This window comes from Stegodyphus dumicola, chromosome 1 (genome assembly GCF_044657685.1).
Source record: "Stegodyphus dumicola isolate Sdum_Otavi_A_Nest chromosome 1, ASM4465768v1".
NCBI classification, from domain to species: domain Eukaryota; kingdom Metazoa; phylum Arthropoda; class Arachnida; order Araneae; family Eresidae; genus Stegodyphus; species Stegodyphus dumicola.
The window spans coordinates 203550393-203564284 of NC_140768.1; the positions used below are offsets into that span (position 1 = coordinate 203550393).

The window sequence follows — 13892 nt, forward strand, 5'->3', positions numbered from 1 at the left end:
TTCTCGTGGGGGAAGGCTTTATTTTGTTTCAGCTAAAATAAGTCCGGTGTTCTTCATATGACCTTTTCTAGGATGGCCAAAATCCTGTAGGGTGTGTTGAAGTGAAGAAGGTTCATCCCATAAACACGGACTGCCCAAGAATTAACTATATGGAGAAAAAGTTTCTGAACTATTTCAATCCTCTGAGCGTTACCGGTTTAGCCCTGAAATTTTAAAGTTCCTCAAAGTGGCATGGGTAAATGGTAATTTCTTTATTATAATAAAAAAAGGACTGACCATTGTAATTTCTTTCAATATATATCCATTGTACCTTGACTCTTTTTCTTTCAATATATATCCAACACGAAATCGGTTACATTAAAAGATGCAGAAATTTTTATGTGTAATGAATAAGAAAGCTATCCTTTTATATGGAATTTCACGTCCAAAACGTTGAGAGGGTACTGCGCATGTGATTCATTTCTATCTCTCGAAATAATGAAATAAGTTGCATTCATTTAACAAAGGGCAGTTTTCTTCTACCATGAGTTTTAGTAGTTTTACATGTAAAACAGTTCAAACAGGGAATCGCAGTTTAAGAAGATGATTTAGATGGATCTGTGATGTAAGTTTTCCAGGACAGAGCTTTTATTCTACATGATAAATTAACTAGATTATCACATTATGATGACCAGGACATTATTATGTCTGTAGACCTGGAAGATTCAAGAATCGGGACTTTTGCAAGGCGTTTTAAAACTGAAATACTGACTACTCACAAGTGGGTCGAAATCGAATGTAGAGGTTTTCTTCCTGCAACGAGGAATATTTTAGCAAATGATCTCTGTTCATCTCAAAATTCTGGTTGTGCAAACTACACAAGGGGCTATCATATATATCATTGCTGTACAAATGTTTAGGGAGAGAATCACGTCCGGTCTTTAAACGAAACGCCGCAACTGCGATAGATCTAGACTAGAGACGGACTAGAGAGTTTATGTAGTTGACCTCCAGAGACTAACAGTAATAACAATTACTATTATTACTATTATTATTAATAATATTTTATGTACCCATTTGTTTTTCCCTTTCCCAGTTTTGATGTAGTTATTGTTATTGTAATGAGGTTAATTATTGCCCTGTCTTTTTGTATTGCTATTTTTTCCCTACTCCAATCTCATGCATCATTGATACATGGGTGCCAATGATGTATAATCAAGTGCCTTTGCAATAAAAAAGGATTTAAGTTTTAATTGTAATAAATAAATTACTTCTAGGTATCTAAATTCTAGGTATACCTAATTTTTATAACTAAATTTTTATATAAATGATTAAGTCTATTGGAAAAATGTTCCTTTTCTGTTATTATATTAAGTGCTTTTTTCAGTTGTTTTTCATTCTAAGAAAATATGAAAAAGCCATTTCTAGATACAGTAAAATTTTACTTACGAAGACAAAATAAAATGAAATTTTATTTTTTTTCTTGTATTCAGAGTATTTATCTGGCAAATTATTTTTTATGTCATTGTATTGACTGATCCATCCAAGTTAAGAGGTTTTAGTGGTAATTTATTAGATATCAAAATAAAAAGACACAACATTAAATGGAGCTAATCTTTTATTTTTTGTTCCAGCTAAACGTTCACTATGATTCAACCAAAACATTTTGGTACAGAGATAAAACGTGTAGCTGCTAAAAGTTTACATAACAATCCGTTGGCGCATGCCAGACGTAAATTCTGTCAAATAACTATAAACACAAAAAGAAAAACAATGACTGTAACAAATTATTTAGTGGCATATCACAGAAAATTTTTTATAAATAATCCTCTTCTTTGATTGCTAATCATTCTATGCGCCTCCATCATTTTCATATAAGAGAAAAGAATAAATGCTTTCATTTGCAATTGATTACATTGTAAGTGCAAGAAATATAATTGTAAATATCAGGATTAATACAGAAAACCATATTCAAAACAACAACACAAAAATTTGCCCAAGCCTTCTTTGATAAAGGTTACACTTCAATGTTTCTGTAAAGTAAGCTGATGAATGTTTTGTTAATAATCTAGCACTTGCATTAAGTCAGAATGTTATTTGGATTTTTATATGCAAAATTAATAGTGTATATTTCTTTACTATTTACTAAAATGGAAATTGTACTTTGAATAATGATTGTAATGATGGAAAATTAATTATGAGTAAATATTTAAGCACAGTTATCTTTCGTATTTGCCTTTGTAAAATGCTACCTTACGAAAGTAAAGATACTTTCCTCAAATAGCATTGTTAACGTTCAACTTTGGAATTCTGGGTTTGAATTTTCACTTTAGCTTCTCCTGTAATTTTTTTTTATATAAAAGTAGGATATCTATATTTTAAATCAGTTCTATATTATATATAAAGTTCTATATAATGTTTTATATTTTAAATCAAAATAAATGTTTCCTTGAAGAAACATTTTCACCAGATTCATTTTCTACAGAAATTGACTCCAGATTAAATAAGACATACCTATAAAGGCTTGAAAGTAATAATTCAATTAATCAAACTTTCTTCTCAGAATGGAGATATAAAATTTAATTTTGGAATTATAGACACGGTTGCACAGTAATATTTACAAGAATTATTAGTTTCTTTCAACAAACTAATCACCGTAAACAAAATTTATCATATCTATCAAACTTGTGCCTTTGTTTGGCTGTTGGAAAGGTTCTGTTTCTCATATTCGAATATTACAAAGAATCTTGGGTATCTTGTTTAGAGTTTTTTAACTTATTAAGCCATTTTGTCCCTCAATTGACAACCGTTTTAATTCTGACCCAGCGGATAAAGATGGAAATAAAAGTATATTTCATATTTTTCGTGTTAGCAATTATAATTTCAATACTCGTTAGGTTTATATTCACATTTTAATTATATCGTTAATTATAAGAAATGTATAAATGGATAAAAATTTAAAAAAAACAGTTAAATAGAAGTTTTAATCAGTTTTGAAATTTAAATCACAAAAAACAAAATGCGGTACTTTAGCGAAAAAAGGAAAAAACAAACAAGCAAACGAAACATTTTTATGGGAAAAAAAGAACAGTTTATTATTTTACTCTAAGAAAAAGTATTGATGATTTACTTTTTGATTTGCTTCCTTTGAACTCTGAGCAAATTGTATTTGAGCCATTAATAGCTCAACTATCTCTGTATTATTTAGTATATTTTATGAACTATTTAACAGTATCCTGAATTGTTGAACTTAAAATCTGAATTAATAAATTTAATAATTACATTCATTCTTTTGAAAATTGTCAATAAAGAAAATATTCTGTATATTAGTAGAATAACTACTGTTTTTGGCTTTAAGTAGTAATCATTTACTTTCTCCTTTAATGTGCTTATAAATACCCAATTTATGTTGATTGCTATTTTTCCAATTCAAAAGAGATTCAATGAGATAATTTCAGTTTACAAATTAATTTAGGAGAAATTCTTACTTTTATTAATCAAAACCTTAAAATGAAATGGAAATGCTCTCCTTGACATTTTTCTCTCTGTTTGTTCAATCTAAATGGAAATAACTTCAGGATTGTTGATATATATTCTAATCGGTTCTAGAAATTCGCATGATGTGAACAAATTCTGTGATGAACACGAATTCATTTGAAATAAGATTAAATCGATGTTTGAGAACTCAATTTAAATCGATATATAAAATGCGCTAATTATTTAAATAAATTACTTAAGATGCATTGTTATTTAAATTGTGTAAAAATTACGAGCCATGGGCAAATCTTTGTGAGAATCAAAATAAAATTAATATGATATGCATTTCATAATCCAAAGTGCCTTGTTACGTATAAAAATGAAAATATATAATAATCTGATTTCAGCGGAATGACAGAATATAAACGCATTAATAATAAGACAAGAATTTGACTCCTTCTATTCCTTTCTTATTATTAAACCCAATATTCTTAAAACCGGTGAAAAACATCTGGTTAGTATAAAATATCATAAGACATAAAAGTTACTTAAAATTATTAATTTTAACTCAGCCGAAAGTTTGCATAAAAGACTGTTTTCTCAACGACAGAAGTATATATATAAATATATGTATGTTTGTGTAATTTCGAATATGTTTACTGCAGCATAATATAAAGATTCATATTTAGACGTTACATTACGACTTTAGCATGATTCTTAATGCCCATGTATGTTACTTTGGTGTGCTGGATTTATCTACAAATAGCCTTTCTCTACTTTCCAGAATAACATTTGAAAATATGCGCAAAATGATTGCTATGCATAATGTGAACTATAGAAAGTAATTCACTGTTACTTAATTAATGTTACTTAATTTGCATCTCATTTAAAGAGTAGCTCTTGCTAATTTTTCCTATTTCGTTCTAGAATAAATCAGCGTAAAACTTTTAATAGGTTTTTCTGTACATGTAGATTGTTTTGTGTGCGTATGTGCGCTGTAATATCGATCTGGATATGCACTCTTTATTTTTAGCAATACAATGAATAGCAAAAAAGAAATAAAACCATTAAAAACGAGTATAAGGATTGGACACAAGTTTTGTAATTACTACACAAGTTACGTAAGTACAATTTTAGTTTTCACTGGCAAAATTGGATTACAAAGAACATACCTCTAACAGAATATTCGAAACACTATTTTGTGAGGATTCAAAGCACGCGAGTGTATCTTTATTTGAGCAAAGGGAGTGAGTCATTTGATAGCAGTATCTCATCAGGTAGAGTTTAAAAATATATACTTGGTTTGTTAAAAAATTTATTCCTTCAAATGTGGAGAGAGCCGATTTTCTTTCCAAGAAACCGGCAAAGATACTTTTTCGCAGTTAAGCTTATTAGAATTTTTGTTTCACGTATCACCAAGTACGAAGAGTTAACTATAACCGTCCAAGTACTATGTCTAATGATGTTAAAAAGTTAAATATGGTACAGTTTTGATTTGAACAAGCTGAGTATAAAATGCTTACTATATAGAGCATGTATTTCATTATAGTTTTGTTTGAAATATGTGTTTATATATGGCCCTAATTCATAGCTCTAAAGATACTTATATATATAGTTATACAGACAGTAGAAAATAAGGCTTGAAGTTTGGCCCTGTTGTGCTTTTTTCAGGGTATCATAGAAAAGTGTGAATAAAGGAATTTCATTGAAAATATATTAGGTAACTGAGCTTTCAGAGACTCTTTACAATCAACAGTATGTCTTCCCTTCACGTAGTACTAAATGACTTTGAATTCGAAACTTCTACGTTTCCGGGGCTCAAAATAAGTTGTGATGATAGGCAGAAGAAGTAATATATTTCTTCTTTAGCAGATTCCTGAAAACAATTAAGATTCAGTAAACGAGCTTAATCGAGCTTCTTTAAAAATGTTAAAAAAGATTTAATATCTTGACATGCAAGGCATTTCAAATCAAAATTATTTTCTATTTTTGGTCAACGAAATTCCTACATCTTTATCATCTAATGAGGTTAAATCAGTTCATAAATGCCACTGTATCATTTCAGTTTGTTTTTACTATCCTTCTGAAGCTTTGCATGAGATATAGGAGAAATTATTAATATAATTAGAAAAATTGTCGGGTTGATATGATATTAGACATTTTCATGTACTTTGAAATTTAATGTTATGGCAACATGACAGAATTTCAGAGTGAAATAGTAAGCAAATATATATAAGGTAATCGATTTCTAAAGGCAGGAAAACTGAGATTAAAATCTTTAAGCATTGGTAAGGATTATTTTCTTTTCATTTCATAGTCTTAAAATTTCATTTCATTCACATCCTTAAGTTGTAGCTCTTTGCTTTCAAACTCTCTTTTAAAGATAAATCACATTGATTAGTTAATATAACTAAATGCATAAAATTCAATGCCAATTTCTTTTATAATCATTGCAAAACAATATGACCTTGCCAACACTTCCGCGGTGTAGTGTTATACTCAAAATCTGTTTCCGTACATAGCAACGTTTCAAAAATTGCATTATTAATGTAAAGTTTTGTTTTTTAAGAAAGCAAAGTTTACCTTTTTCTTGAACGTCTAAGCATTGAATCGAGTATAATAAATGCGTGGATAGATTTCAATGTCGTGCGTGGATAGATTGCTTATCTTATAATATTAAGCATTTCATAAAATAGGGATATTGAGGAACGTCATATACTGAATATATTAGAATGGTATTCAATATTTCATTTACTTTATCTTCTCAAGCAAACTGAAATAAGAAAAATTATTAAAAAGAGATTATTTTATTAATTCAGAAAAGCGGTTTGATATATACCTTTCTTGAAACGGCAATTTGGAAACTTTTACCAGACAATATTTTTCGATTCTTTAATTGGTTCTCGAAAATTTAGCTTAACCTTGTTCAATGGAAAATATCTGGCGGAGTTAGTTCCATTTTAAGTTTTAGAACTTTCAGCGTAAGCCTTCGTTGTCTTGTTTTAAGACAGTTAGATTCTTAAACTGAGCACAAGATTTGAAATAAGTTAGGAAAAATGTTACTTATAATGCAGCTACAATTTTAAGTAACTGACTCACTTCAGCTACGCTTAAACTGGGCATAGTAAAATAATTAACGAATTTACATACATCCTCACCTTTATTACTAACTTCGGTACACGTATCAAATCAATTTAAGGAAATTAAAATACGTTCTGGACAATGTAAATTTCTGTCTGTATCGTATGAAATATCGTAATCGAACGATGGCTGAAACTTTACTTTTAAAAATTTCATTTTTATTTAATGAAATGTGATTACAGTATAATAATAATTTAAACTATTAGTACGAAAGTCCGTTAATAATTTTCAAAAGAATCTCGTTAAAATCATTTCCTTTTGTAATGATTTCACATCTGATTTTAAAGAGTATTTGTTTTAAAATTTAACACTTATTTTCATCAGTACCAAATAACTCCACATTATTTAGATGGGTATTCATTTATTTTCACCTTTATCTTCTTTAATATTTTCTTGTGTACACATATTTTTCATGCTTAGTTAAAAAGAATATAATATGTGATTGATAATAAATACAGTCAAAGATGTTAGCTTCCCTTTGCAGTGCTAAATATAAATAGTGATTTTCCGAAAGAAAAGTGAACAGTTCTGCTAATCTTATAGTTATTTTGCTTGGGATGTGAAGACTAAATGGCTAGCGATTGAAGAGTCAGAAATTAAAAGCCGTAAGAATTGCTCACGATTCAATTTCAGGAAGTTGCTTCACGTGAACTATTCCTTCCATTCTTCCTTCAAATGTTACCAGTCGGTATGAATTGCTTGATGAGTATTTATTACTACTTGATATGTACAGCGGACAACATTTTTTTTCATACTAAATTAATAAGCTCCTCTTAAAAGTATTGGCAATAGATGTGGCTTGCATATTAGCAGGTCATCAACAACAACACTTTTAATTATATTTCACAGTAACGTACAATAAATAATTTACATATTCAAAACAACGTTTAGCGCTTCATTGTAAGTTTCGCGATCAGTTTCCAGATTTGTTTTCGAAGAGGACTTCATGAAAAATGGCTTTGAATTCGAAACTTCTACGTTTCCGGGGCTCAAAATAAGTTGTGATGATAGGCAGAAGAAGTAATGTATTTCTTCTTTAGCAGATTCCTGAAAACAATTAAGATTCAGTAAACGAGCTTAATCGAGCTTCTTTAAAAATGTTAAAAAAGATTTAATATCTTGACATGCAAGGCATTTCAAATCAAAATTATTGTTGGCAAATTATTAGAATCAAAGCATAGGACGTTAGTCCGGCTGTTCTATCGGGTTTTGGAACTGTTTTTATCTCCTGCTTACCATCACTGTGATCTATAAACATGCGATATTTTGACACGTGATATCCAGTCACATGACGTCAATCGCAACTGATATTCCTATACATGCCTTATGCTTGTAGAAGCTCAGCTTCCAACAAGTGAGTCCATAATGGCCAAATTCAAAGCTGCATTTTCTTTCCGTAGATCGTGTTTTTGAAGTACAAATAAATCTGCAAAGAAAATTTGAATGGCCAAATTTCACTGTACTATCGAAAATTTCAATGCTTCGTTTTAAATCATTTACAACCTCTCCAGTATTCTTATATGTAGTCAGCATTAAATATGTTTCTATATTTTGTAAAAGGACACAGTTACCCTACCTTTGATTATATTTGTCTAAAATCAGTTCCAATCTGCATGCTAAAATCAGTAGCCTTTTCGTGTAAAACTTAAATAGGTTTCAAATTTTGGTATTTAAGGTGTAAGTACTGACGATGAAAACACGCCACGGTTTCTCAAGAGAAAACGACTCTGGTAAATGGAATGCGAAACTCTTTGGCTTTAAAAAATATGACAAAAAATACAGTAACAGAAAAAATATTCAGATACATAGACAAGATTTTTAAACCAAATCGCCCATAGCAGTTTCTTTGCTGAATCTACGTTACATTTTGCCATTTGCAGATTCCAATTTGTAACACAGTCTTTCCTTTTCGCATTCTTCTTGAAAACAAACAAAAACATAAAAATTCCAGTTCCGATACTTTCCATCCTTCCTGAGCTTTAAGAAGGGCCACTTTGAACTTTCCGAGTATCTGTTTCTGTCTCAGATGCCGATGGAATCCAAGAACCCACCCTTTTTGGTCTTGGGGGGCAGGGGAGGCTCCTTTGGTTTCTTTCCGATGCCTTTGGGAGGCAAAGGGGGCTTCATCCTAGGATCCGGGATTTTTCCCGCTTTTACATCATCATACAAGTCCGCATATACCATTTCATCACTGCTGTCCGGTTTGTAGGGCTGTAAAAGAGAGGAAACATTTTAGAATATTTAAGGAAAATTCACTTCACTTTTACTTCGTACGCTTCGTATTAAGAAATTTATTTTAACGCTATCATTTATTATAAAAATATGCATTAAAAGAATTTGTTATGGAAGAAACTTAATACCTCTGGCGACAGCATTTAAATTACTAATAAATGTTGGAAGGTCTAAGAGATACTGAAAACGAGGAATACGTAAAATCACCTCTATGATATATTTACACGATATTTGTAATGGGAATTTATTATCCTTAATTGAGTTTTAGACTATTTAAAAACAAGAAATATTAATAAGAATTCTTCACTATTTACATTACCCATCCAAAAAGAAAGAACTGTCTTCGAAATAATAAATTTAAAATTACAATAGAAATTACACATTGGCCGTTATAATGCATCTATCAGCTACTTATCACAGTAATTTAAACTATCATACTATATATAAATATCGTGGCAAAAACATCGCAGGCGAAACATTGAAGAGAAAACCACGCAACGCAACGCGAAAACGTCATCATACAAAATATGTAAGGATAAAACATCTCAGTTCTAAAACATCGTTGTACAAAACATCGTCATAGGAAAAAAAGACTCAAAAACTTCGCAATTTAAAAATACATCGTCGTCGAAAATACCGTCGCAAAAAATAAAGCACTACAAATCATCGCGTGACGAAACATCGCAGACATGTGTTTTTCAGGCTTTAAATGTTATAAAATGCATATTCGCATAATGGTTTGTGAGCGCAAAAAGGACATGACATTTAATAAATAAAGGCAACACACAAAACGTTAAAAAATGCCGTTTTGGGCGTAATATAAAATCTGAAAGCTTTCAGAATTTTTTTTCACTTTTATATTTTTGAATTGAATAACAAATTTTTGTTGAAAAATTCAGAAGGAAATTTAAGCTCTCAAAAACTGAAAAATGAGTAGAAAATTAATGCTACTTATAGTAGTTGACATAATTTTATGATATGATAATTGTTTAAAACAATTTTAATAAGGGTACTCATGCAGTTACTCTTCTTCCTTTTTAAAACATTTTTTTAGACTGTGGTTTTCATGAAAAATTACCAATAAAACTTTGTAAAAAAAAGATTAATTAAAAGATTAATTTTTAGTTAACTACAAAAGTTTAACATTACATTAACTGCTATACCCAGAATTATTTTCTATTCAGTTTCTCTTCAGTGTATTTTTATTCGGTTTCAGTCTTTGTATGCTTAAATTTACTTTTTATTTTTTCAGCAAAAATGTATGATTCAGTGTGTGCCAGGCACAGTAAAATTTGAAAGCTGGTCGTTGTTAGATGGTTTATTTTAAAAAGATAATTGCAAAAACCAATTTTCTCGTAATTAGAATTCCTCAGTTTCCCTTCAATAAACACCTTCCCTTCAGCTTCATCAAGTTCAGCAACAACTTTGTGGTTGGTGTTAAAGTGCCGTCTGACACTAGATGTGGGACACACAATACATTTCCCGCACAGAATGCATAGTACTTTCCTATTGTGTTCAATAACTCCAAATGATTCTGTCTTGATGTGATCTTCTATTATCAATGTTGAAGTTTGCCTTTTTTGCTGGAGCCATTTGTGAAGGTTCCCAAAATTTAAAAATGAAACATTAAATATGAATCAGTCATATACTAAAAAGAGGCTGCATTATTAACCGATAGTAAGCAATTGGATTTCCACGAATCAACAGTCTATGGCTGCAGATTCAAGTATGAACAGGGGACAGCAGTAACCGTTAACCTGGGCAACTCTTTGCTAAACTTCTAACTTTAGATTTCATATGCTCCTTTTCGGCTTTATTAGGCTTATTTTGGCTGAGCGCGTGTGTATAAGCTTGGTTTCCCCACTAAGCTTTCGTGTTTTGCTATATTATCAAATTGCATGTTTATTACTTAATTACTTATTTAAATTACATAGAGTATCATTTTATTGTGATTATTAATTAAGGAAGTAATATTTGAGTCGCGTGCAAGCTGATGAGGCTTTACGTGCCGACTGTGGGACACTTGCCATAGTTTCGCCATCACTGGTATAATTCAAAAATACAAAATATAAAAGTAAAAACATATGTATGAGAACGTATGAAACGTATGTATGAGAAAAACGTATAATGAAAACGTATATGAGAAGTTATCGCCATGCGATAATTTGCAGGTGCTTTGTTTTTTATCACGATATTTTGGCAACGATTTTTTTTAACTGCGAAGTTTTTGAATCGCTTTTTTTATGACGATGCTTTGTACGCCGATGTTTTCTCCCTGTTTCTTTTCTCCCACAATATTATGTACGACAATGTTTTCACCTTGCGATGTTTTCTCCGCGAAGTTTTCATCTGTAATGTATTTGCCGCTATGTTTTCGGCGGACACCATTATAATGCATAGTTTAATTTCATGTAGTCCGTTTGAAATTTTCATAGATACTTCAAATGATACTATAGCTTCTGATCTTCAACAAAAACCGCATTATGGTTTAATCTAAGCTCCTTCCTTACGATTTCATTTTTTGTTTAATATATTTGTATCAATATCCTTAATGACTGAGATGTTGTTATTTAGTTTTTTGCTATATGTGATTAACTGATAGCAGCAAATAATCCCACTTATTTTAGTCCTCCTTTTAATTTTTGCTTGCTCTTATTATTTTGCTTAATGGTAAAGGTTTAGATTTAAGAACCAAAATAAAGAGTTTTTATGAAAATACAAAACGCAGCCTTCTAGCTTCAAATTTTATTATTTGTACCAAACTTTACTTTTTGTCCTCAGATGATAATCGAAGAAAAATACGTAATTCTATCTAGCGCAGTCACAGCAAATACTTAATTAAATTACATTATTTAACGTTAACAGATCTTATCAAATCCATTCAATATTTAACCCTTGTTCTAATGCGTAAACAAAGGTTCTCATTCTATATTAGCTCAACTAATGTTATTCTATGATTAAATGTTTCCGTACAAAATAGCATTCACTCAATTCAGAGATTTCTTTCTTTCTTAACAAATACTTCTAACCGTTAAACAGAAGAAATAGACATTTATCCGATTTATTGTCTTTTTCATTTCCAAGACGAATTTAAAATTTCCAAAAATGGTGAAAATATATTTAGGTAAAAATGCTTCAAATCATTATGTTTGATGTTTTAATACATCAAAAAGTAAAAAAATGAAATCAAGAAAATTAGTTGCTTAAAATAAAATAATATTTAATTTCCTGATGGGCAAACATTACGCAAAGCTGTCTGAGATTAGGAATTTTTACAGAAATTTGTAAATTAAGCACTTTTACGCAAATTCGCAATAACTAATTAAACACTGCTTAAATAATTATTGATTGCAATGACACAGAATAATGTCTAACAGCACAATACTTCGCAATCATGTACACCACAGATTTCCGAAAATCAAAATGAAAATAACTGCTAGTATGCTTATTATGAATTTTTTCTTTAATAGTTCCTACAGTAGTTTCATATTTCTAATAATTTTTAAGACTAAATATGTGTATTTTTGTAATAAAAATTTAACTCAAAAAAGGCTTCTTGACAAATTATTACTTAATTATTATTAATTACTTCTTGACAAATTATTACACATGATTTCTTTCAAATGAAATTTTTTATTTTAAAGCTGATGATCATCATAAAGCGATTTTTAAACTCAATTATTTCTTTCAATAAGGAAAATCATGAGATTAAAGGTACTCATAGGTTATTTTACGCTAAACGGAAAGTTATATATCTTACAATTAAGGTTACAGATACAAAACATACATATATGATTTCTAAAAAAAATAATTGGTTTATTGTAATGGTATTTTCAACACAGATGCCCAATATCATGACACAGCCAACAATAACATAACATATAAGCACAAAGTAAATTTGGACACATATGCTGAGGAAACCAAAACCTACCAAAACATGAAACTTCATATTTCCAAGATGATTTTGCTAATAAAGAGAGTGACTACCCCCTACAGATTTACAGCCTCCCAACCGGCCTTTAGTCTGTAACTGAAGTTGTTGATGGCTTGTAATAATAAATTTCATTTTTTCTAAAATTTAGCAATTAAAACCTGGAGGGTGCTGACGTTGTTCAATGATTCTTCCTAGAATAACCGAATCATACTTTTTAGGATTTAGGTCTGATGAGTTATTTGAGTTCTTTGTGGCCTTCCTCTGTTATCCACAAAAATGAAATCCTGTCGAACAATTTTACAAGAATTCCTTACATAAGATTCAAGAATCACATTCCTCTAACGCTCAGTTTTTGTGGTAAGTGGTCAGCGTTTTTACATGGAAGGGACGCTAGCAGGTTTGGGGCTTTCTCCGGATAAACACTCACCGATAAACACTCTATGTGTTAAATTTCGCTTTGTCATAAAAGTACATAGCTCCATACTTGCTGTACGGATTCTAAGAATGGTATGCGTGCCTTCATAAGAGACGGGTCTTACTTCTACGATCTAATGAGGATGGCACATATCGCTAGTCACTGACGGCCTTCTCTGCTAAGGTCTCTGCAGTTTATATACTAGAACTTACGACTGCGTCTGAAACTGTTGTTCCAGACGCAGCGAAGTTCTAAGACAGCTCTCTAACCATCATTTCTGTATAACGTAATGCATCTAATGCTATGTATTAATACTGCACAACTGTCGTAGCTCTCTGACTGGGTTCCTTAGTTATGATACCCGTAGTCTGGAATTTATGTCATAATTTAATATCACTATTCGAGATATTCCTAACCATTGAAAGACCTCTGCTATAAACTGGCCCTTCTAAAACTTACCGATGTCATCCACCAGGTCATCGTCTGAAAGATTGCGAGAACTCATTTTAGTTGAAATATGTCTGTATTATGACTTTTCTTAAAATAATCGCAATTATGTATATCAATTTCAAAGATTTGAAACTAGTCACTTTCACGTTTTCATAGGAAACGTATGCTTGAAACCTTTGGTTAACCACTAGATACTTATATTGACCTTTCCCCATATTATATATGATATCAGTTTTCAAATATTAGTTCTAGCTAATTTAACTT

The 13892-nt window shown here is 30.4% G+C and overlaps 1 protein-coding gene across 1 annotated transcript in view; it reads right to left on the minus strand.

Moving 5' to 3' along the window:
* Positions 1-8646: 8646 nt before the first annotated feature.
* The window catches only part of LOC118199035 (hemicentin-2-like), a gene marked incomplete at its 5' end in the record, with an annotated part of 837377 nt that continues 832131 nt past the window's right edge, over positions 8647-13892 (minus strand). Inside the window, one exon of the mRNA XM_085806510.1 lies at positions 8647-8808. Coding sequence (XP_085662636.1) covers positions 8786-8808 — 23 coding nt within the window. The remainder of the gene's footprint in view (positions 8809-13892) is intronic.